The sequence below is a fragment of the Scomber scombrus genome, chromosome 16 (assembly GCF_963691925.1).
Source record: "Scomber scombrus chromosome 16, fScoSco1.1, whole genome shotgun sequence".
Lineage (NCBI taxonomy): Eukaryota > Metazoa > Chordata > Actinopteri > Scombriformes > Scombridae > Scomber > Scomber scombrus.
The window spans coordinates 2,594,924-2,617,589 of record NC_084985.1 but is presented as its reverse complement, the minus strand read 5'-3'; the positions used below and the strand labels follow the sequence as shown (position 1 = coordinate 2,617,589).

At 39.7% G+C, this 22,666-nt stretch overlaps 1 protein-coding gene across 1 annotated transcript in view; it reads left to right on the top strand.

Annotated features, from left to right (window-relative positions):
* Positions 1 to 18,647: 18,647 nt before the first annotated feature.
* Positions 18,648 to 22,666, top strand: part of enpp2l (ectonucleotide pyrophosphatase/phosphodiesterase 2-like) — a 71,052-nt gene continuing 67,033 nt past the window's right edge. The window contains exon 1 of the mRNA XM_062435530.1: positions 18,648 to 18,803. Coding sequence (XP_062291514.1) covers positions 18,786 to 18,803 — 18 coding nt within the window. The 5' untranslated portion in view covers positions 18,648 to 18,785. The remainder of the gene's footprint in view (positions 18,804 to 22,666) is intronic.

Sequence of the window (22,666 nt, the reverse complement as noted above, 5' to 3'; positions counted from 1 at the left end):
TGGTGATAACTCCACATTCTGCTCCGTCTGCAGAGACATTCCTGAGTCCTGAGATCAGAGCCGATATCGGATCAATCAGGTGCTGCTGAAGATAACCGGCTCAGAGAAGATGAGACACAAACACAACAAAACAATCCAGGAAATGTTACAATAATAAGGTTCATTTATGGAACTGATCTCAGTGATTGTTATTATTATGATTCACATTAACATTAAAATCCTCAAGAAGTTAAAACTTCTTGGTATATTTATATATTTATGCTTTGCTTCATTCTAAATTTCAATGACCAAATAATTCAGGTTGTGCAAACTTTAAAGTGAAACTTACGTGACAAATGTGAAGCTGTTTGTGAAAAAACTTTTTTAAATCCAATATGATTTACATTATATTAATCTGTAATGCCATACGATTAGAGCAGATAAAGCTTCTTCTATACTCAGTCTAAAGAAAAAAATAGTTGATATTTTCTATTCTCTGTTTATTGTCACTATTGTATTTTATTTACAGAGGCATACAGCTGAGTCTGACTGTTACGGCCCAAGTCAGCAGAGCGCAGGTCCCGTGAAAGGTGGTGAACATGATGGAGGTCCGTTAAGTACTGGGGTGCAAGGGTAACAGGAAGCCAGTGCAACTGTTTGAGTGTGGGGGTGATTTGCTACCAGGGTTTGGTTCGAGTGAGAACCCTGGCAGCTGAATGTTGGACATGTTGGAGCCTTGTCCAGCGTTTTATTGGAGACCCCATACAAGACGGCATTACAATAGTCCAGACGTGAGGTGATGAATGCATGTATGAGAGTCTCAGCAACTGAGTCAGAGAGTGAAGGACGGAGTCTGGAAATGTTCCTTAGGTGGAAGAAGGTGGATTTGGTGACAGATTTAATGTGTGTCATATGAGAGTGAGGAGTCCAAATTAACACCCGGATTGCGAACCTCAGAGGACAGCGAGATGCAGGAGCCATCAACCAGGAGGACAAGATTTGTGAAGTACCGAAAAACTATCCCCCCTAAACTATTAATAAGGGAAAAATAATCTAATCCTAGTGAAACTAGACTACCAGCAATCTCCATCCCAACCTAAAAATCTCAGCACTGAAAAAGATTTTGGGGGGAAACAAGAAAAGTTCCTCTGATCTGTGTTCTGGGGCCGTGGTTAAATAGAGAGACTGAAGATTCCTCCCTGTCCACCTTAAATCCTCTCACCAGGTGATTACTAATAAGTCTCAGGTGTTTTCTTCCTGAAAAAACAAGAAGAGACATGTAGAGAGAAAGAGAGAGAGAGAGAGAGAGAGAGAGAGAGAGAGAGAGAGAGAGAGAGAGAGAGAGAGAGAGAGAGAGAGAGAGAGAGAGAGAGAGACAAAGCAGCGAGCCGGTTGCAACACTGCCCCCTGCAGGCCAACATGTGACACTGACACAGAGGCTTTTTCTATCATATAAAACTGCAGGTTTAATTTAACTGTGCAGGAATTACAGGACTCACACATTTACTGTCTATTATTGAACTTTATCCTCTGTTGGACTGTTATTACTCTAACAAATAATTTTCAATGTCAAGGTAAAAAATGTGTTTTGACTTTGTTTCTCTTCCTGCTGTCTGATGTATAGATCGATCGTTTTTTCTTTGATTTATTCCACCAGTGATCTCGATGATTGAAGTTCTGGTTGTCTGGTAAGTCAACTGTTTCATAATGTTATTTTCTGTTTTCATTTTGCACGAGAATAGTTTAACCTTCTTTCCTTCCTTCCTTCCTTCTTTCCTTCCTCCCTCCTTCTCTCTTTCTTTCCCTCCTTTCTCTTTCCTCCCTTCCTTCCATCTGTCTGTCCTCCCTCGCTCCTTCTCTCTTTCTTTCCTCCCCCCTACCTTCCTCCCTTCCTCCCTCCCTTCCTTCTTTCGTCCCTCCCTCCTTCTCTCTTTCTTTCCTCCCCCCTACCTTCCTCCCTTCCTTCTTTCCTCTGTCCTTCTTTCCCTCCTTCCTTCCTCCATTCTGCTTTTCCTTTCTCCCTCCCTCCCTCCCTCCCTCCCTCCCTCCCTCCCTCCCTCCCTCCCTCCCTCCTACCTTCCTTCCTTCCTTCTTTCCTCCGTCCTTTCTTTCCGCTTTTCCTTTCTCCCTCCCTCCCTCCTACCTTCCTTCCTTCCTTCTTTCCTCCATCCTTTCCTTCCTCCCTTCCTTCTTTCCTTGCCTTCCTTCCTCCCTTCCTCCCTTCCCTCCTTCCTTCCTCCTTCCTTTCCTTACTTCCTTCCTTGACTCGAGGACAACAGGAGGGTCAATGTACAAAACATTTACAATTAGAAATGTTTAATGTGTGATATTTCGACACTAAATTGTATCAAACATGTGACCATACGTTAATACTCGTCTCTTTCTGGGTTCTTTGACCTGAGAAAGTTTGGGAACTCTTCGTATATGTAACCAGCAGACTGACCTGTCAACAACAACAAGTCCAGCAGTCTTCACCTCTGACACAGTGAACCCTGAGATAACACACAGCAGCAGCAGCAGCATATCTGTGTGAGGTCATTTATTTATTTACTCGTCTCGAGGAAACAATTCAATGCAAATAAGAAAACTAAACTGTACGACTGAGATAAGATAAAAAATGTTGTTTCTGCAAATACTCAACCCATCACATACTGTTCATATATCCTAAACCCTCACACTATGTTCTGGGTCAATGTTGATAAGATTACAAAGAGTGTATATCAAATCTTTGAACCATAGATCTGTTTAGAAAGCATCAATAGTCGATCTGACTGACTCATGGTTACACCACTTAGACATTTCCCCAGAGTAAATGTAATATTGATAACAATTGTATTCCATTACCTTCATTTAATATAAAAAGTTATAATGTAAGATCATGCCAAACTAGTTGATGAGTTGAAATGACATTTGCACCATTTTTTACCAAAAGTAAGACTGAATGCTCCTGAAAATGTCAAATGGCGTAACCACAAAAGAACATTTTTTATCCTCCTAGAGCGAAAGAAAGAAAGAAGGAAAGAAAGAAAGAAAGAAAGAAAGAAAGAAAGAAAGAAAGAAAGAAAGAAAGAAAGAAAGAAAGAAAGAAAGAATGAAAGAAGAGGGAGAAGACAAAGAAAGGAGGAAGATGAGAAGGAAAGAAAGAAGGAAAGAAACAAAGAGGAGAAGGGAAGAAAGATAAAGGAGGGAGAATAGAAAGAAAGAAAGGAAGAACAAGAAGTAGGAGGATAAAGAAAGACAAAGAAAGGAGGAAGAGTAGAAAGAAAGACAGAAGGAAAAAAACAGAAAGATAAAGTAGGACAAAAGAGAAAGAAAGAACAAGAAGTAGGTAGAAAGAAAAAGGAGGAAGAGGAGAAAAAATAAAAAAGGAGGAAAGGAGAAAGGAAAACGATAAAGGAATAAGAAAAGAGAGAAAGAGAGAAAGAAAGAAGTAAAGCAGCAGGTTCCTGATCTCCATGGTTACCAGAGTAAATGTAATATTTAGAACAATTGTATTCCATTACCTTTATTTAATATAAAAGTTATAATGTAAGATCATGCCAAACTAGTTGATATGGTGTTTTATTGACAATTTACTGTTTTTAAGCAAGTTGAATTATTTGGTACAAAGTTTTTATGGTTACACCACTTAGACATTTTTGCCATAATCCTCTAATATATTCTCTCTAAATGGATTAAAAGCAGAAATTTGATGCTGGGTCCACAAAAAAATAATGTGTGCAAGTTATTCATACGTTTATTTTATCATTTTAACCCTTTAAATTCAACCCTCCTGTTGTCCTCGAGTCAAGGAAGGAAGAAGGAAGGAAAGGAGGGAGGAAACAATGAGGGAAGGAAGAAGGGAAGGAAGGAAGGGAGGAAAGGAAGGAAGGAAGGAAGGATGGAGGAAATAAGGAAGGAGGGAGGAAAGGAGGGAGGGAGGAAGGAAGGAAGGGAGGACGGAATAAGGAAGGAAAGGAGGGAAGGAAGAAGGGCAGGAAGAAGGGAAGAAAGGAAGGGAGGAAAGGAATGGAAGGGAGGAAGGTAGCAGGGAAGGAGGAAAGAAGGAAGGGAGGAAGAAAGGAAAAGAGAAAGGGAGGAAGGAAGGAAAGAAGGACAGAGGAAAGAACGAAGGGAGGGAGGAAGGAAGGAGGGAAGGAAAGAAGGATGGAGGGAGGAAGGAAGAAAGGGGGATGGACGAAGGAAAGAAGGATGGGAGGAAAGAGAGAGGAAGGAAAGAAAGAGAGAAGGAGGGAGGGAGGAAGGACAGACGGAAGGAAGGAAGGAAAGAAGGAACAGTCAAAACAGACGGGGTCAATTTGAACCGGGAGGACGACATGAAGGTTAAATTTGACTAAACCACAAAAATGTATTGTATTCTCTCTATATAATAATAGGTAGTATATATGATAACTGTACACAGTATATGTTATAGGTACTCTTACCTGGTGTATATATAGTGCATAAATATATATTTGTTTTCTATAGTTTTTAGTTTTCACTCATTCATTCGTTCTTTCTTGTAACTTTGAGCTGCTGTAATAGTGAATTTCCCATTCATTCATTCATTTATTCATTCATTCATTCATTCATTCATTTATTCAAAACAAGACTATGTTTGAATTAACAAACCCTTAAAGAACAGTTTAGGTTTCATGCTCTGGTTAGTTGCTTGACTTTAAACAGACTGACCGACAGAAATTTAAGAGGTTATGAAACAGAAGAACAGTAAACACTAAACTCTCCCTTTCCTCATTGTCCTCCTGGTTAAAGTGTCATCAAGCAAACTATGTCAGACCTCCAGTTGTTGAAGAGCATTAACTTCTTTATTAGTCCCATTAATGGACATATCAGTCAAAAACACTTTCCTTTCTCCTGATGCAACATAATCCTTTAAAAACTCAACAGCTCGATGATGTAATGCTGCTATCTGCCTTCATCTATGTGACGGATCAATAAAGCTCACAGGCTGCAACACAGAGAACATCACAGTCAATATATAACCGAACCTTTAACACACTGCCTGTTTTCTTTCCATTGATCCAGTGTGAGCATTTTCTGTATAAGTATATATTGCACCTGTGGTAAAAATTACTCACACATGGAGGCTCAGTCAATTTTACAACATAACAAATAATAGGGGTTTTAAATTGGTCTATATGAAAGGTAAATGGTAAATAAGCAGCTTTTATATAGCGTCTTTATAGTCTTCAAACCACTTAAAGCACTATTACACTACCAGCCACATTCACCTGTTCACACCAGGCGGGGAGTTCCAGTCGTCTGAAATGATGCCAACGCGGAAGTAACTTAAAACTGCATTCTATCAAAAGGCCACCAGGGGGCGACCGTTTTGGTGTCAAAAGGACTTCCGTCTCTATACAAGTCAATGGAGAATTCACCAACTTCTCACTTGATTTCTAACCTCAGTAAACGTTTTCAAAATGTGTTTATGGTCTCAATCGCTAGTTTAAAGCCTTCTTCAATGCAGTATGATGTTCATTTGGGACATTTTGGCCTCCCTGATTTTATATGTGACGATAAAGCAGGGTATGCATTAGGGCGTGGCTACGTCGTGATTGACAGGTTGATTGGTTCACAGGTTCAGGAGGGCGCCTCATGCTCCTCCTGATGCCCATATAATTAGAATCCCTGTTTTTATTTTTCCCAGCATGCACCTGAAATTTTCAAGATGGCGCTGCTCAGATCCGAAACTATTGGCCTCCGAGCAGCAGTCCACAAACCAATGGGTGACGTCACGGATGTTTCGTCCATTTTATATACAGTCTATGGTTCACACATACATTCATACATCAATGGCAAAGCCTTCGGGAGCAATTAGGGGTTCCGTATCTTGCCAGAGGAACATGTGGACTGAGGGAGCCGGGAATCAAACCATCGACGGAGGTGGGAAGTAATGAAGTATTTGTAAATCTACTGTACTTAAGTAGATTTTTTAGGTATTTGTACTTTACTTAAGTATTTGTATTTCTGATGACTTTTTACTTTTACTGCCTACATTTGAACACAAATATCTGGACTTCCGACTCCTTACATTGTCAAAACAGGCTCGTTACTTCCAACATCTGTGACATTATAAAAAAGACATGACGTGCAATTAAGCGATAGAAAACCAATCTTTTTTTTTTGGTGTGTGCGCCGCTCCGTGTCCCCCCGTCCTCCTCCTCTCCCAACCGGCCACACTTCTGTTCTGTCTTGTTTTTGATATTAGATATAGTTGATAGTTGATTTTGAGAAGTAAGGGTGGACTGCCAGTTTTGTTAACCTTGCTTTTTCTTGTTTAAATAGGTAGGGAGGTACGTTTTGTCATTTGTTTTTCTCAGGGCCTTTTTCTTACTTTCTAGATAGGATTGTTTTATTTGTTATTTTGGCCTTGGTCCTGAGATTAATAACTCAGTCATATATTTTATTTTAATTTTTCATTCACTTATTTGTATAAATAAATGTTCCTTATACACAACTTAATTTTGCTCGTGGCTACTTGGGATTTGGGGAAGATGGGGCTTATTCATGTTATGCCCTAGTCACCCCTAGACTGGGGCATAACACCCACATCGAAACCTGCTACAGGAACGAAAGTCCAACAATGTGTGCAGACAGTGCAGTAATATGACCGACACATGCTGTGCAAAGAGTTTACAGAGGTCAAATTAACAGATTAACAAGTAAAAAACATCAACACGTTATGCTTGGCAGTGGCGATCATAGGATCTGGGGCCCCAAACAAAGACGCCCACTGATTTAAAAGAGAGGAAAACTACCCTATTTTATTTTTTCGAGTTATCAGGAGAGGTATTGTGTATCACTGACAGTAAAAATTCATTTTTACGTTTTACTTTTGTACTTAAGTACATTTCAGAGCCTTCATTATTTTACTTTTACTTGAGTAAAGGAGTTTAATCAGTACTTCTAGTCTTTTACTTTCTACACAAGTATCTGTACTTCTACTTAAAGTACAGAATGTGAGTACTTTTGCCACCTCTGACCAACGATCACCCGATTAGTGGACGACCTGCTCTACTTCCTGAGCCACAGCAATGTAATGCAATGCAAGGATTATGCAATGATCAATATTTACCTGATCGTTACATCACTGTTTGCATAGACCTACAGATTTCTGCACAAGTCTGATATTAAAGTATGATGACACACATGTTAGTATTTGTACAGTATGTATATATTTGGTGATTTGAAGATGTTTTTTCTTTCAGTTGTCCAGTTTACTTTTATCTCCAGCTCTCAGCTCTCCTTTCCTGTACTTGAGGCAATGTCGCCCTCTGCTGGACAACAACGATTAACACAGTCTCTGCACAGTCCTCTGTTGCACCTCATCTGGTCATCTTTCCTTCCTCATATGCACAGCTGTGAGAGCATTTGCTTCATTTTAAACTTAAAATCAACCTTACATGTAATTATTAGTTTATTATAGAAGCTTAATCCTTTTTTAGGGTTAGGGAAGAAGGAGCCTTTCCCATCATGCAGTGACTGGGTGAAAGGTCACTAAGCTTTATTTAAAATATTATCTCCCATAATTTCTTTGTGTTTTTGTAGAAAATGGGGTTATTTCTGATAAAAGAGAGTCAGAGCTGCAGAGGGAGAGTACAAGAAAAGACAGAAATAGAGAGAAAAGGGAAAGAGGAGGGACTACAAGAGGAAAGAAAAGATTATAATAACAAATATGTATATACTTTATTGTATTGTAATGTGTAATTACTTCTACATTATTGTCCTTTTTAAAGCTTTACTCTCCTTGTTGGCCAACAGGGAGCACCACTGTTGAAGCAGCTGAATTTGTGCTTTCTGTTTCTCTCTATTCTCAAAAATGGGATTCAACCTCTGCATGTGGAGGAGATGAAGAGAAGAGAAGTGACTGAAACACAGAAACATTTATATTAATATAAAGTCATGGAGACCTATAGGAAGAATATGCAACTAATGTAGATTGACTGTGTGCTGATTCAATGAGAGAATGAGAGAAATGAATGACAGGATGAGGCTTTTATTGGGACATTGAGAAGTTCAAACCAACAATCTCATCTTCTTCTGATGGATTCTGTCTTGAAATCTTTTAAATTCAGGCATCTACCATTTGTCTCTTATCCAAAAGTGTCTAAATATGTAACTTCACACACATTTTGTATTTTTTTTTACATAAATATTAAACATTTCCTATTCATTTCGAAAGGCAAAAATTATTATAAATCATCTAAAACTGAAAAGCTCATTACATCACGTGCACGAACGTTCTGGGACACTTATGTTAATTGAGACATGTGAACGTTGGAACAGACTGTCCGAGTGCGTGTATGTGGGGGTGTGTGTGTGTGCGTGTGTGTCTGCATGTGAGCGAGTGTGTTTGAGCATAGTGGGGCAAATATTAACTTTGTCCAAAGTACATAACTGTTGCTGGATTACGATGCACAAATGTCAGCAGAGTTAATGTATTTGAGCCTCAGCCTACTCTGAACTTCCAACTCAATAAGTCATCTCCTGTCTGTGACATTAAAGCGTCATTAAAGGTTCTACACAACAGAATAAACCAGAACTAAAAGCAGAGCGAATATTAGATTTACATTCATCATGAGGACAAAAATACAACTCTGTTTGGAAGCTCCATTAAATGCTTTTATTTCTAATCCACTGCCATTCATTTATCATGTGTATTACTGCAATTACAATAATAGAGATAACAGTGAAAGTGGTTTTGATAATAATAATATTCCTTTTTTAACCTTTAAAGCTGCTATAATTTATATTTTTCATGACAAGTATTAACCCTCCTGTTAATACTTGTAAGGATTGAAGGAAGGAAGAAGGAAGGAAAGGAGGGAGGAAGGGAGGAAGAAGGAAGGAAAGGAGGGAGGGAGGAAGGAAGGGAGGAAGGAAGAAGGAGGGAGGAAGGGAGGAAAGGAAGGAAGGGAAGGAAGGAGGGAGGGAGAAAGGAAAAGAGGAAGGGAGGAAGGAAGAAAAGAAAGACAGAGGAAAGAAGGAAGGGAGGAAGGTAGGGGGGAGGAAAGAAAGAGAGAAGGAGGGAGGGAGGAAAGAAGGAAGGAAGGAGGGAAGGAAAGAAGGAGGGAGGGAGGAGGACAGACGGTAAGAAGAAAGGGAGGAAAGAAGGAACAGTCAAAACAGACAGGGTCAATTTGACCCGGGAAGACGACACGAAGGTTAAATCAGTGTGTAATGTGTTTGTGTCTCATAATGATGAACCTACAGAGAATTATCAGCTCCTCTCTGCTTTATGGAGCTTTATAGTTGAGTTTCAGCTCATTGTTTTGCTGTCTGGCTGCAACTTTACTGTTCTGTTTCACTCTCAGCGCTATCATAATGTCTTTTCCAGAGTAAAAGCTGTAAAAAGTCACTGTAAACTACTTGCTCAGCACCAAACAGCAAACAGACCCAGTTATCTGTAGACTAGCTGGTGAACATATGGAGCTTTTCCACTACACAGTTCCAGCAGGACTCGACTCGACTCGGTTTTTTTTGCGTCTCCATCAGGGATAGTACCTGGTACCTGCTACTTTTTTAGTATCTGCTCTGGTGAGGTTCCAAGCGAGCCGAGCCGATACTAAATGTGACGTCAACAGACTGCCGGCGACTGATTGGTCAGAAGAGTCGCTGGAAGAGTCATGAGCCGTCCCACACAAGAATCAAACCCGGCATTTTTAAATACCAACAACAGCGTTACAGTGATTAGTTTCTCTTCTCTTGCTTTGTGTGAGACAGAAAGCCTCATACAGCAGCAAGTACACCATCGCCTCCATGTCCTCCATTGTTTATGTGTTTTGTGTCGCGTATAAAACGAAGTCACGTCAGTTTCGCAGAGCCGTGCTAGGACAACCCCGCCCACGTTGAGTAGGTACTTTTTTGTAATGGAAAAGGTTCCTGGAACGGTACCGAGGCGAGGCGAGTTGTGCTGGAACTGTAGTGGAAAAGCGCCATTAGTGTTGAGTTCACAGCTTGTTTTCGCTGCCCCCCAGTGGCCAAAAAGAGGTGCAGCTTTAATTCTCCTGTTCAAAAGAGGGTCGTATGAAAATGAAACTTCTGCTACCGAAAAACACAACAAAACAAAATAAATGTTTGTATGTTGATGAGTGGATGGTTCAAACTTCATATTTTGCTTCTTAGTTGATCATTTAACGTTTCTACAATCTTGTAGCTTTGACTGTTTATTAAAAAAGGCAGATTTCTCTCAGCAAAGTTTGGGTTTAGTGCCTCGTGTCATTTCAAGGAGCCTGTATCTCTAAAAACCATCTCTTTTCTCCAGCTCCTACCTACCTACCTACCTTACTTGTGACCTTTAAGAGGTCTAGTCTGACCTCAGTCTCATGGTCTGGAGGACTTGAAGAGCCAGACAAGTGTGGAAACAGGTTGGAGCTTATACTGTACTGCATTGTGAGAATAGTGTGAAAGCATCAACCACATCTGCTTTTTTAATTCAACTGAATGGAAACTCAGAATTTCCAGCATCTCCTTTTCCACAGGTTTAGCAGCTGTGATGGCATCGTGGTCTGGATGTCAGGTGACCGAAGCCTTTTTCTTCAGCCAGACAGACGAGAGGAGCTTAACGTCTGCTTGGTGTAAGCTCGTCCTCGGGCCACGTCGTCTGAATCCTCTCAGTGTCAGCAGCGGTCTGACCCAGGATGACATGAGATCACAGACAAGCAACAAAATGAGCAACAAATGTACCTGCAGGGAGGTGAACACAGAGCTTCATTATACATTTAAATAAGATGAGGAAGAGTACTCTCTCTTTCTCCATCATCATTTCCTGCAATCTCAAAACTGTTAAGATTAGAGGTAAACAAAGAAGTGAAAAAAGAGTTTGTTTTATTTGATAATCATAATGTCTACATCATACATAACTATAACAAAGTGTGATTTTTAAGTAAACTTCAGTTGACTCTATCTACAATACCTATAACTTTAATTTAAAATGAATAGACAAACATATTCATTTGGAGTTATATGGGGACAGTCAAGCCTCCAAACTGATTACCTACAACTACTACTATTACTACTAATAATAATAATCTTTATTTAAAAAGTACTTTTCAAAATCAAAGTTACAATGTGCTTCACAAGGCAGCAAAATACACAAATCATAAAATAATTGCGATATAAAAGAGAATAAATAAAAAACTATTTGATGAGTAAAAACCAAGAATACAAGTACAGCTGCTTAATAGAAAAAGAAGCTCCAAAGTAAAACATTTCCAAAAATACACATTTGGAAAATTTTTGCTTTTAAGAGGTTGAAAGTGGGAAAAGGGAGGCTTTTTTTAAAGTATGTAGAGAACTATTATATATATATATATATATATTATCCATTATTTAACAACAAAAAGACAACACCGACAACCTTTGGCCGCCAAAAAATAGCAACTTACCAACTTTTGGCTGCTCAGCGGTGCTCTGTCCTCTGCGTCCTCGGTCGCTGAACCCTCAGGAAGTGCACTTGACAATATATATAAACACATATATCATCGTTAAGGTGACTATGCAACTTCTCTTTCCAGGGACCGCAGATGAAAAATAGCCTCTTGTGCATTTACAGCATTTTTTTAAGGGGTGTCGAATCTATTGAGTTTGTGTCAGTTCTTTATTATTTTTATTCAGCTGTGGCTCAAATTGTTATGAGCTGGAATGAGCTAAAACCACAAAACTTGGCCCAATAACTGGAAATGATGCAGAAGTACCTCCCAAGAAATGTGAGCCCAATCGGCCAAATGGTGGCACTGTAATTAAACCCCAAAAATACAATTTTGGAAAGGCCAGATCGAGCTCAATGTGCTCTACAAAAAAAAGCCTCTTGGACCATGAAAAAACTAAAAGATCCATAAACTTATAAAGAAAAGTGGGGCATCTGCTTTTTGGATTTCTCTACCAACACCAAATTAGGTATACATCATTGGGGGACATAGATGGACAATCCAACTACAAATGGGCAAGATCCGTCCAAAATCATGGCTGCTATCAATCAATAAACAGTAGGGGAGGGATGTAGCAGGAAATTGGCCATAACCATAGACTGTATAAAGAAACGGATGTAACATCCGTGACGTCACCCATTGGTTTGTGGACTGCTGCTCGGAGGCCAATAGTATCGGATCTGAGCAGCACCATCTTGAAAATTTCAGGTGCATGCTGGGAAAAATAAAAACACGGATTCTACTTATATGGGTATCAGGAGGAGCATGAGGCGCCCTCCTGAACCTGTGAACCAATCAACCTGTAAATCATGACATAGCCACGCCCTAATGCATACTCTGCTTTATCGTCAAATATAAAATCAGAGAGGCCAAAATGTCCCAAATGAACATCATACTGCATTGAAGAAGGCTTTAAACTAGCGATTGAGACCATAAACACATTTTGAAAACGTTTACTGAGGTTAGAAATCAAGTGAGAAGTTGGTGAATTCTCCATTGACTTGTATAGAGACGGAAGTCCTTTTGACACCAAAACGGTCGCCCCCTGGTGGCCTTTTGATAGAATGCAGTTTTAAGTTACTTCCGCGTTGGCATCATTTCAGAGGACAGGTACTCCCCGCCTGGCCATAACTCATTGATCATTTGTCTAATCTTCATATATCTTGGTCGTTATCTTCTGAATGTGTGTGGTTACAAGTCCACCAAAGCATTTGAGCCTGACTCATACAGTAAACAGAAGTTCACCAATTTCGGTGTGGTGCATACTGATTGGTGCCAATGGGCGTGCCCTGTCACATATTTGCTCATAACTCAAGATGCCCTTGAGCAATCCTGATTAAACTCACCGGAGACATTCAGCATGATCTCCTGCACGTACACACCAAGTTGTATTAACATCTGATGAAAGGGGCACGAATGGTGGAGTGTGCAGTTATTGAAACACTGCAGGCTTGGTGCGTGATTGGTCTCATTCCTTCTTTAAAACTAGAATTAAACCAGGTAAAGAGACTTTTCCTGATCACACAAACACGGATCTGAAGTGACACATCTGTGGATGTTGTCGAATGCCCGTCGGACTTCACCTGTCCACATCCTGCTGACAGTTTGACCCACATCATGCCTGCAGAGTCCAGGTGCACCGAAACCCGAGCTGCCGTCTGAGTTCCTGCCAGGATCAGCCGACTAAGCGTGGCCTCAGGTGATGAGGGGGCAGGCCGGCCAATCAGATTGTTTCATGGCTTATGAAAGGTAATCTGTGCTGGGGGCAGATTGTGCTTTGTCATCCCACCCTCAAGACGCACACACACACACACACACACACACACACACACATAGAGCTCTGCAGGCAAACATCTGCAAATCTCTTGAAATGTTCGCATTTTGTGATCATGCCTATGAATATCTTTGTGAGTGTGTGTGTGCATGTTCTGCATGCAGCCGGGAGTCTGTGCATGCCCACACTTATGTGAATGTTTATGTATGTGTGTGGTCCTTTGTAAGACGAGGATGTTCTACCCCTGAGGTAGTTGATGTACAGATCACTTTCAAAAGCCGGGAAATTTGTTCCCCCCGTGAACAAAATGTTCCCGACAAAGTACAGGCTGTCAGTGGGAGCCGGGGCCTTTCACAAAAGCCCCGATGTGTTTGGATAGCAGCGCTGTGAAAAGAAGTATAAAGCTGTGGCTTTTCTGTGCTACTCATCCAAAATCACAGGGCGGATAAACATCTTATGAAGGCTGATACCGGCCTTGCTGAGGTGTTTATCTGCTGCAGAGACAAACTTTCAACAGGAGAGCTCTCATCACAGCGTGGCGTCTTTGTGTCGTTGTTTACAGAGGAGGGGGGCGATGAGAAGTCGAGCATGTTCAGATGTCTCTCTTTCTCTCACAGCGTTCACAGCTCGTTCACCTCTCGCTCACTTCAGGTGTCTTTAAGGATTTAATTCGTCTCATAAAGAAACAACAAGGGTGGATTTAGTGATTTAGGGGTTTAATTTATTATTTATTTAATCATCACCTCATTTTTAAAAAATCTAACCCTTTACATAATGTTCATATTATGACTCATAATTAGTCTCTACACCAATTCATAAATTCCCCATCAGTCATTAATACATGTTTAATTAATCAAATGGATTAAATGGAAAAAAGACATTTACAATCACTTATTTTTTTACTTTACTACATTTGCATATATAAAAAAGTGTATCAACTTCACAATTTTAATCATAGTTGTTTGGTCCATAAAAAAATAGTGAAAACTGTTGATTGCTGTTTCCTGAAAGCCCGAAGTTACAACTTAAAATGTCTTGGTTAGTCAACAACAACTCAGAGATATTCAGTATTGTTCTTAAAGAAAAAAGAATCAGAATGATTAATCGATTATCAAAGTAGTTGGTGATTAATAAGCTGCCAACTGACTAATCGATTAATCAACTAATTGCTCCTAAATGCACCATTATAGAGAGAACAATCATTGTTAACATGTTTATCTGACGAAAGAGAAAAACTAGATAATTCATATTGTTGGGAAGCACCAGGAATTGTTGAATGAATCTATACATGACATGAACTATAGCTGCAGTACTGCTATGTTGTCATTTTGCTATAATAATAATTACACAAAGGAAGAATCTGATACACTGATGTAAGAAAATATAACATGCTGAGTAACTTTTTGAGGGAGCAGTGTAAACAGAAGGTAAAAGTAAAGAAACTGATCCTTAAATCCACCAACGGTTTGTCATGTCTACGCTCTCAGGTGTGCGTTGAATAGAAACGCTGATCGTTATCTGTGCTCAGACTGACACAAACACACACACACACACACACACACACACACACACACACACAGGACTGAGCTACTTGGGTGGTTTGAACGCACCGCTGCACTGCTGCTGTTGTGGACAGACAAATATGTCAACACCACTATTGGACGGATCTCCGTGAAAGTTTGTACAAAGATTCACGTTTCCAAGGAGATGAATGGTAATGACTTTGGTTAACTTGACTTTTATTATCTTAAAACCTCATATACTAAAACACTACGGTACGAGGTTTTGAAGTTGAAGTTCAGATTGTAAATATTTCCAAGCATCAGGTGCCGAAAAAATCTAAAAGCTTTCTTTCCCAATTCAGTTTATACTTTGGGAACAGCTTGCAAAATGTCCATAGAGTGAAGATAGCAGCCCAAAATAAAAAAAGGACCACAGCCACATCAGCTGAGTGAGCCTCCACCTGCTGTTTATATGGTAACAAAGAGCTTTTGTGTCCCACATCTCCACACTGGAAACATTCAATGTGTCCTGAGCTGTTGTTACAGAAGCAGATCACAATAGAAGCAGAGCAAACTGCAACTGAACAAACAGTTACAGATCAGCTTCAGCAGAGCAGACAGAAGCAAGAACAAACCATCATGAGGTTGTCATTGTTGTGTTTTAGTGAAATGTCTAACAATGGGGATACTCAGTTACATACATACATTTCTACTGCATCAAACATCCAGTAAGTAGTCTACATTACATGATATTAAAGTACAAGAAATCCAGGACTTCCTGTATTTATGGGAGAATGATTATTTGGGGCGATTATTTGGTTTCTCAGGAGATAGAGCGGGTCGTCCACCAATTGGAAGAATGATTCCCGGCTCCTCCAGTCGATGTGTCCTTGGCATAGACTGTATATATAATGGACGTAACAGCCGTGACGTCACCCATTGGTTTGTGGACTGCTGCTGATTTGAGCAGCGCCATCTTGAAAATTTGAGGTGCATGTCGAAAAAAAAGAACACGTACTCTACTTATATGGGCATCAGGAGGGGCATGATGACAGAGCAGGGGAGGTTGCAAGAGCTGGATCTACCACAGTCTACACCGGCAACCTGTTGATGCTAACCAAGTTAGCTGTTACGACTAACTATAACCACAAAACTCCGGAGAAAACGGTCGGTGTGAAACAAGTTCACGGCTATTTCCTGCATTCTATCTGTCCGCCCTCCTGAACCTGTGAATCAATCAACCTGTCAATCACGACGTAGCCACGCCCTAATGCATACCCTGCTTTATCGTCACATATAAAATCAGGGAGGCCAAAATGTCCCAAATGAACATCATACTGCATTGAAGAAGGCTTTAAACTAGCGATTGAGACCATAAACACATTTTGAAAACGTTTACTGAGGTTAGAAATCAAGTGAGAAGTTGGTGAATTCTCCATTGACTTGTATAGAGACGGAAGTCCTTTTGACACCAAAACGGTCGCCCCCTGGTGGCCTTTTGATAGAATGCAGTTTTAAGTTACTTCCGCGTTGGCCTCATTGCAGAGGACTGGAACTCCCCGCCTCGTCCTTGGGCAAGATACATAACCCTGAATTGCTCCCGTTAGTTGTGCTCATGGTGTGTGAATGTGTGTGATTGGTTACTCTCTTTGCTGTCATCAGTGTTTGAATGTGTGTGATTGGGTGAATATGACATGTAGTGTAAAAGCGCTTTGAGTGGTCAAAAAGACTAGAAAAGTGCTTTATAAGTACAGTCCATTTACCATGATACCTTCTCTGGGTAACTAAGTCCATAAACTCAAGCATTTAACAAGTGGAGATACAGCTGTCAGTGTTCATTAGTGAGTTCTTTACTGTGTTCATTGTTTGAAAATGTTTAAGTTTAAAATTATCCTGCTGCAGTTTTTGTGGGGTTTTTAAAAAATCTCTTTTGGGATAGTTTTGTTCAAAGGAGGCATATCTGGTGTTGTAGTGGTGCTCCTCATTATGGCCCCCAAATGAAGCTCAACAGTCTTCTCCTGGGCAAAAATAAGCATATTTCCCAGTCATTTTTGTCTTTTGGTATCAGCTAGCTCCAACATCTACCAACAACCTTACTAACTTTGACAACTGGCGCGCAGTCGAATGATGTCAGGTGAGTCTGGATCACATTACGGTAAAATGTTGTTGCCAGTCTGATTTAAATTGTTATTTGGTCCAGATCTGGACCAGAATAGCCTGTTGAGTACATATGATCTAGTGCCATCACAGAGTCAAGTTTGTTCAGTTTGTCAAAGATCTTTATTTCATCTGACAGTTTGGTTTTCTCCAAACCGCCTCACAGAGCAGTTCAGCATGACTCTGACAGTGAAGTCAAGTTAAAAGACATTTTGATTTGATCAGTCAGCTTTAGTTCTTTCAGGTGTTTCTGGGCTTTGATTGATTGATTGAACATTGATTGATGATCATACTGAGGTGTGATGTCACCTGTTGGTTTGTATTGGAGCCGGTTTGAAGCCCAGAGTTGGAGCTTATGGTCGGAGCCATCTTTTCCATTTGGAGCCAGGGTTCATTCATTTCACACTCAAAGCTCATGCTAGCCGAGCAGCACAGGTCAGGTATCATAATCAAGTAACATTAAATTTAGTGAAATATCGCAACAATTGTCCAACACAGTGAAAGTCATACTACTGCAGTTCTTTTACCGTAATACTGCATACTACATCACTCATAATACTGCAGTACTTTTACTGTAATACTGCATTGTACATCGCTCATAATACTGCAGTACTTTTATCGAAATACTGCATACTACATCACTCATAATATTGCAGTACTTTTACTGTAATACTGCATTGTACATCGCTCATAATACTGCAGTACTTTTACTGTAATACTGCATTGTACATCACTCATAATACTGCAGTACCTTTACTGAAATATAGCAAGATTTTCATGCAGGACTTTCACGTGTAATGGAGTATTTTTACATTGTTGTATTGGTACTTTTACTTAAGTATTTCTTCCAACCAATGGTAGCTACTTTCACATTGGCCTCAGCCTTAAGCCATGGTAGTTGCTGCTTGGTTCTGGCATCTTTATTCTTTATTAAATGTGATTTGTTTGTGCAGACTGTAGTATGTGTAACAGGTGGAGGTGGTAGGACCCAATGGCAGCGCAAACACACCACAGGTATAGCTGATAATGAGTTTTATTGTAGATCAAAGGCAGGTGTTGAACAGGAGAACCAGGGCTGAGACAAGGCAGGACGGTATGTAGTACTGCAGGATGGAAAGTCTTGCATGAAAGCAAAGAACAATCTGGTAATATGTGAGTGAGCAGGACAGACTTATAAGGTGGCTTGATTACAGATGAGTTGCAACTGAGTGTCCAGGTAAACAGAGGTGGCTGATCAGGTGGGTGTGGCTGACTGGCAGCAGTAGAAGCAGAGTTGGGGTAAGTGGAAATGTACCAGAGTGGCAGGTAATGTGTCTTTTTTATGATCCAAAAACTTACTCAGAACAAATCACATGTTGATAGTTATTAATCCATAAAATTCCTAGAAAGTAGAGAACTACGAATAAAGCAGAAACATCTGGATGACTTTATAGTGTCTATTAAGTTTTCCAAAAACCTCCATATTCCTTTAAGGGCAAGCTTGAATTTGTAGAGGGGGGAGAATTGGAGATTATACAACCTTTCTTCTCCCTCTGAGTGCCTCATTCCCTCTCTCTCTCCCTCTCTCTCTCTCTCTCCCTCTGGAGTGGGTGATCAGTTCAGTGCTGCTGACTGTGTTGGACTCCGGAGCGACCTGACGCACTCTTGTACCAGAGCGCAGCTGTCACCATTACTTCATGCTTATTGGCCCGAGACCGAGCGAGGCAGAGGCAAAGCAAAGGCAAACAACTGGAGAGAGAGAGAGAGAGAGCGGGTGAGAGAGAGAGAGACAGAGAGAGAGAGAGAGAGAGAGAGAGAGAGAGAGAGAGAGAGAGAGAGAGAGGAGATAGTTGGACCCCTGCGCTCTCCATCGATCTGCAGAGGCGCACAGAGGAGCTTCTACCGCACGCTGGACACAATATCTGAGAGCTTTAGTGTTTTTTTTTTGGGGTTATTTGGATCATGCTTCCGGGCAATTTGGTACGGTAAGATAGTGACAGTTCTGCTGCTTGATTTTCAATTCGCTTTTTCGTTATTGTGTGTGCGTGTGTTTCGCTTTTTTAAGTTTAAGTGTTTCCCAGCTGCCCCTTCCCCCGGGAAAAAAAAAAAAATCTATTCTTGCAGAATAAATGTATCGACCCGTGAGAGAGAGAGAGAACTGCACTTTGCCTTACATCAATTCAAGCCTTCATGTTTGCAGGGTTTACCTAAAAAGAAAGAGAGGAAGTTACATAACGCTGAGCAGGAGTATGAATTATGGAGCTGCTACTTTTTTTTTTGGCATTTTGCCTGACATAGCACAGAAGTGTATGATGATGATGATGATGATGATGAAGATGAAGGTGATGATGATGATGGTGGTGATGATGGTGGTGGTGACGATGGACCACCTGGAACAGCTCATTGTCAACAGTGAGCCACAGATGTGTTTACCTGGGGGAGGTAAAGGTAAACATGAGCTGTAGGTTAATGGTTAGCCTATATGGACTGTCCTCGTTTCCGTCTGTCAGCGCGTGGGTTTGACATAATCATCACCATCATCATCATCATCATCATCATCATCATCATCATGATCACTGATTATATAATTAATGTAAGACTCTTGAGATGTCATGTCTGCCATGTGTAATGAATGAAGTCAAAACATCGAATAATATTCTTGCAATTAATTTTAGTGTCACATTTAAAAGTAAAAGGAATGTGTTAAATTAAATCCCTTATAATAATAATGTGAATAATAATAATTATAACAAATGCAACAGACAGTACTTAAAGGATGAGTTCATATTTTTTTACGTATGTCTTAACCCTTACATACTGTTCATATTAAGGCATTTCAAAGTATCCCCCCATAATTAGTCTCTATACAACATTTTAGAAACACAAATCATTCATGTATACCAATCAAAAAAATCAGCTGCACAAAAAACTTTATATTATTCTCATTTTGTATATTCTGGATCACATTAGGATAAGTCATCAAATTTCTGGCTAGAATTGCATTTTTAAGGTGTTTTTTCTTCTCTCAAATGCAAAAATGGGTCAAATTAGACCCTGAATAGTATGTTAGGGTTAAACTAAATGAACCTTAAGTGTGTTTTTCTCTCTGTAATGATTCCTCCTGTTCATACTGACCATTAGAAGATCCCTTCATAATGTTTACAATGGAAGTGATGGAGGACTAAATCCACAGTCCTCCTTTTGTGTTAAAAAAAAAAATATTTAAAAGTTAATCTGAAGCTAATATGAAGCTTCAGCGTCCAAATGAGTCAAATCTTCATCTTCTATGTTTCAACGTTACAGTGTTTTTAGTACCAAAGTCTTTTTGTTACTATACTTCCAGCACAGCTCAACAGGGAAACACTAAGAGGGAATCTGATGCTAAAAACACTGTAAATGTGTCAGATATGTATTTAAAAGTTGATCTGAAGCTTCTCCTAATGATCATGTGGGCACCTGACAGTTGACTTGAAAAATTGTGAACTCTTCCTTTAACATAAAAGCAACAAATCATAGCATTTACAATAAAACAATGTTAAATATAATGAAATAATATACGATTAAATTCAAATGACAGGATAAGGCAGATAAAGTGTTGTCAGATTTAGAGTCCGTTAAACCCTCAGGCAGAGTTTCGTTGACGTGTCTGACAGATAAAATGGACCGAAGCTGTTCAGAAGCTTAAAATTAATTCTGTGACAGACACAAAACCAATATAGAGGTTTTTTATAGCGGAGTATAAAGTAAAGTTTGCATGTATGTTACCCTTCATTGTGATATCTGTATGTACTCGCTGCTGCATCTAGAACACACAGTGACAGTTTCTCACCGAGTCAATGGTGAAAAATAAAAGCTGTAACTGTTTGTAGAGTATGAATACAGGCGTACTGGCAGTTCCGTGAGCATATTAGTGCAGAAGTTTGTTTTAATAAGAGTAAAAGTAGGAAGTCAGGCGTGTTTTCAGCTATATGTCAGGATTGAAATGAATCGTTAAGTCAAGTCCAGCTTCTCACATGAAACGTTTTGACATATCTGGTTGTTGAACTGTTGGCCTGATACATGAGTCAGTGACAAATAAGGGTTGGCAAGAGGAGCGATTCAAAAAAATATGTTAAGGAATAGTTTAAAAGCAGCATCAGGTTTGTTAAAATGTACATTTAGTATTTTTGTTGGTTTTATATCATTTGAAATGACATTTGCACCATTTTTTACCAAAAGTAAGACTGAATGCTCCTGAAAATGTCAAATTGTGTAACCACAAAAGAATGATAAATATTACATATTTTATCCACCTACAGTGTATTTAAGTGGACTTATACTAATAATGACTTCCAATGTTTCCTGATCTCCATGGTTACCAGAGTAAATGTAATATTTAGAACAATTGTATTCCATTACCTTTATTTAATATAAAGTTATAATGTAAGATCATGCCAAACTAGTTGATATGGTGTTTTATTGACTATTTACTGTTTTTAAGCAAGTTGAATTATTTGGTACAAAGTTTTTATGGTTACACCACTTAGACATTTTTGCCATAATCCTCTAATATATTCTCTCTAAATGGATTAAAAGCAGAAATTTGATGCTGGGTCCACAAAAAAAGAATGTCTGCAAGTTATTCATACGTTTATTTTCACATTTTAACCCCTTTAAATTTGACTAAACCACACAAAAACCCCTGTCATTGACCCTCAAACAGTTAAACATGTGAGTCACCATGACTCGACTTAATTCAACAAGAATCAATATGAAAACATCTGCTGCAGCTGATGGTCAAACATTTCAATTAGTCACATGTAAAAAGGAAGGAACCATTAAATACACCTCACCACTGCTGCTGATTGTAGACACTAATCCTGCTGATATTGTACATGTGTTTATTTCACATATAAGCTCGTTTGTTTGACTGTTTGAAGCATTTTAACATGATTCAGTCCCGCTGATGTTGCTGTGAATATCTTAACGAGCTCCACACATGGCTTGTGAATGTGAACCTTTATCTAGAGGAAGTTGGTGCCTGACTTTTCACTTCAGTCTGAGTTAGACACTCAGTGGACTCACACTGCACTCAGCTTTGCCGATGACCTCTGACCACTGTGGTGAGATGTGAACATGAATGTGGAGAAAACAAAGTCCTAATTAGGGCAGCAGGGTAGCGCAGTGAACACCTTTCCAGCCCCTATTTCGGTACTTTAAGCACCTTAAACTGCTGAAGTGTCCTTAAGCAAGAAACTGAAGCCCTTCTAGCTCCAGAGCTGCTGACAGTGACAGACTGCGGTGCAATGTAACCAAGCTTGTACTTCTGCCCACTCAGATAGTTAGATAGTACAAGCTCATTTTGAGATGAAAATATTGCATTTGCGTTATTGTTCGTGGTGCCGAATCATTACAGACCGCTGAACTTACCCAATAAACCTACTGATGGTTTATATGTGACAACAGTATAGTGGTGCTTAGTGTAAAAAACATGTATAATTTATATTTGTATAATGTGACGATTCAACGTAGTTACATCGTCCTTGGCCACCACTTCCTGTTGAGGGTGAGAAGTGTCCGTAGTTCCACACTCAACTTTTTGACAGTTTTGAGCAGGGGTTCACGATTTGACAAAAAGTCATATTGCGATTATTGTGGGAAATATCGCGATTATAAATATTGCGATTACGATTGCGATATAATAAACAAAATAGTATCATGAGTGTATCATTACTGATGATTCTCAGGCTATGTTTACACAGAAACGATCTGAACAGAAAACGCAAAAGTGGCGTTGAGTTCTCACTTTTTATTCCACGTTTAGACGAGTGCTTTTGGGGGGAAGTCTGCGTGCATACGGTGAC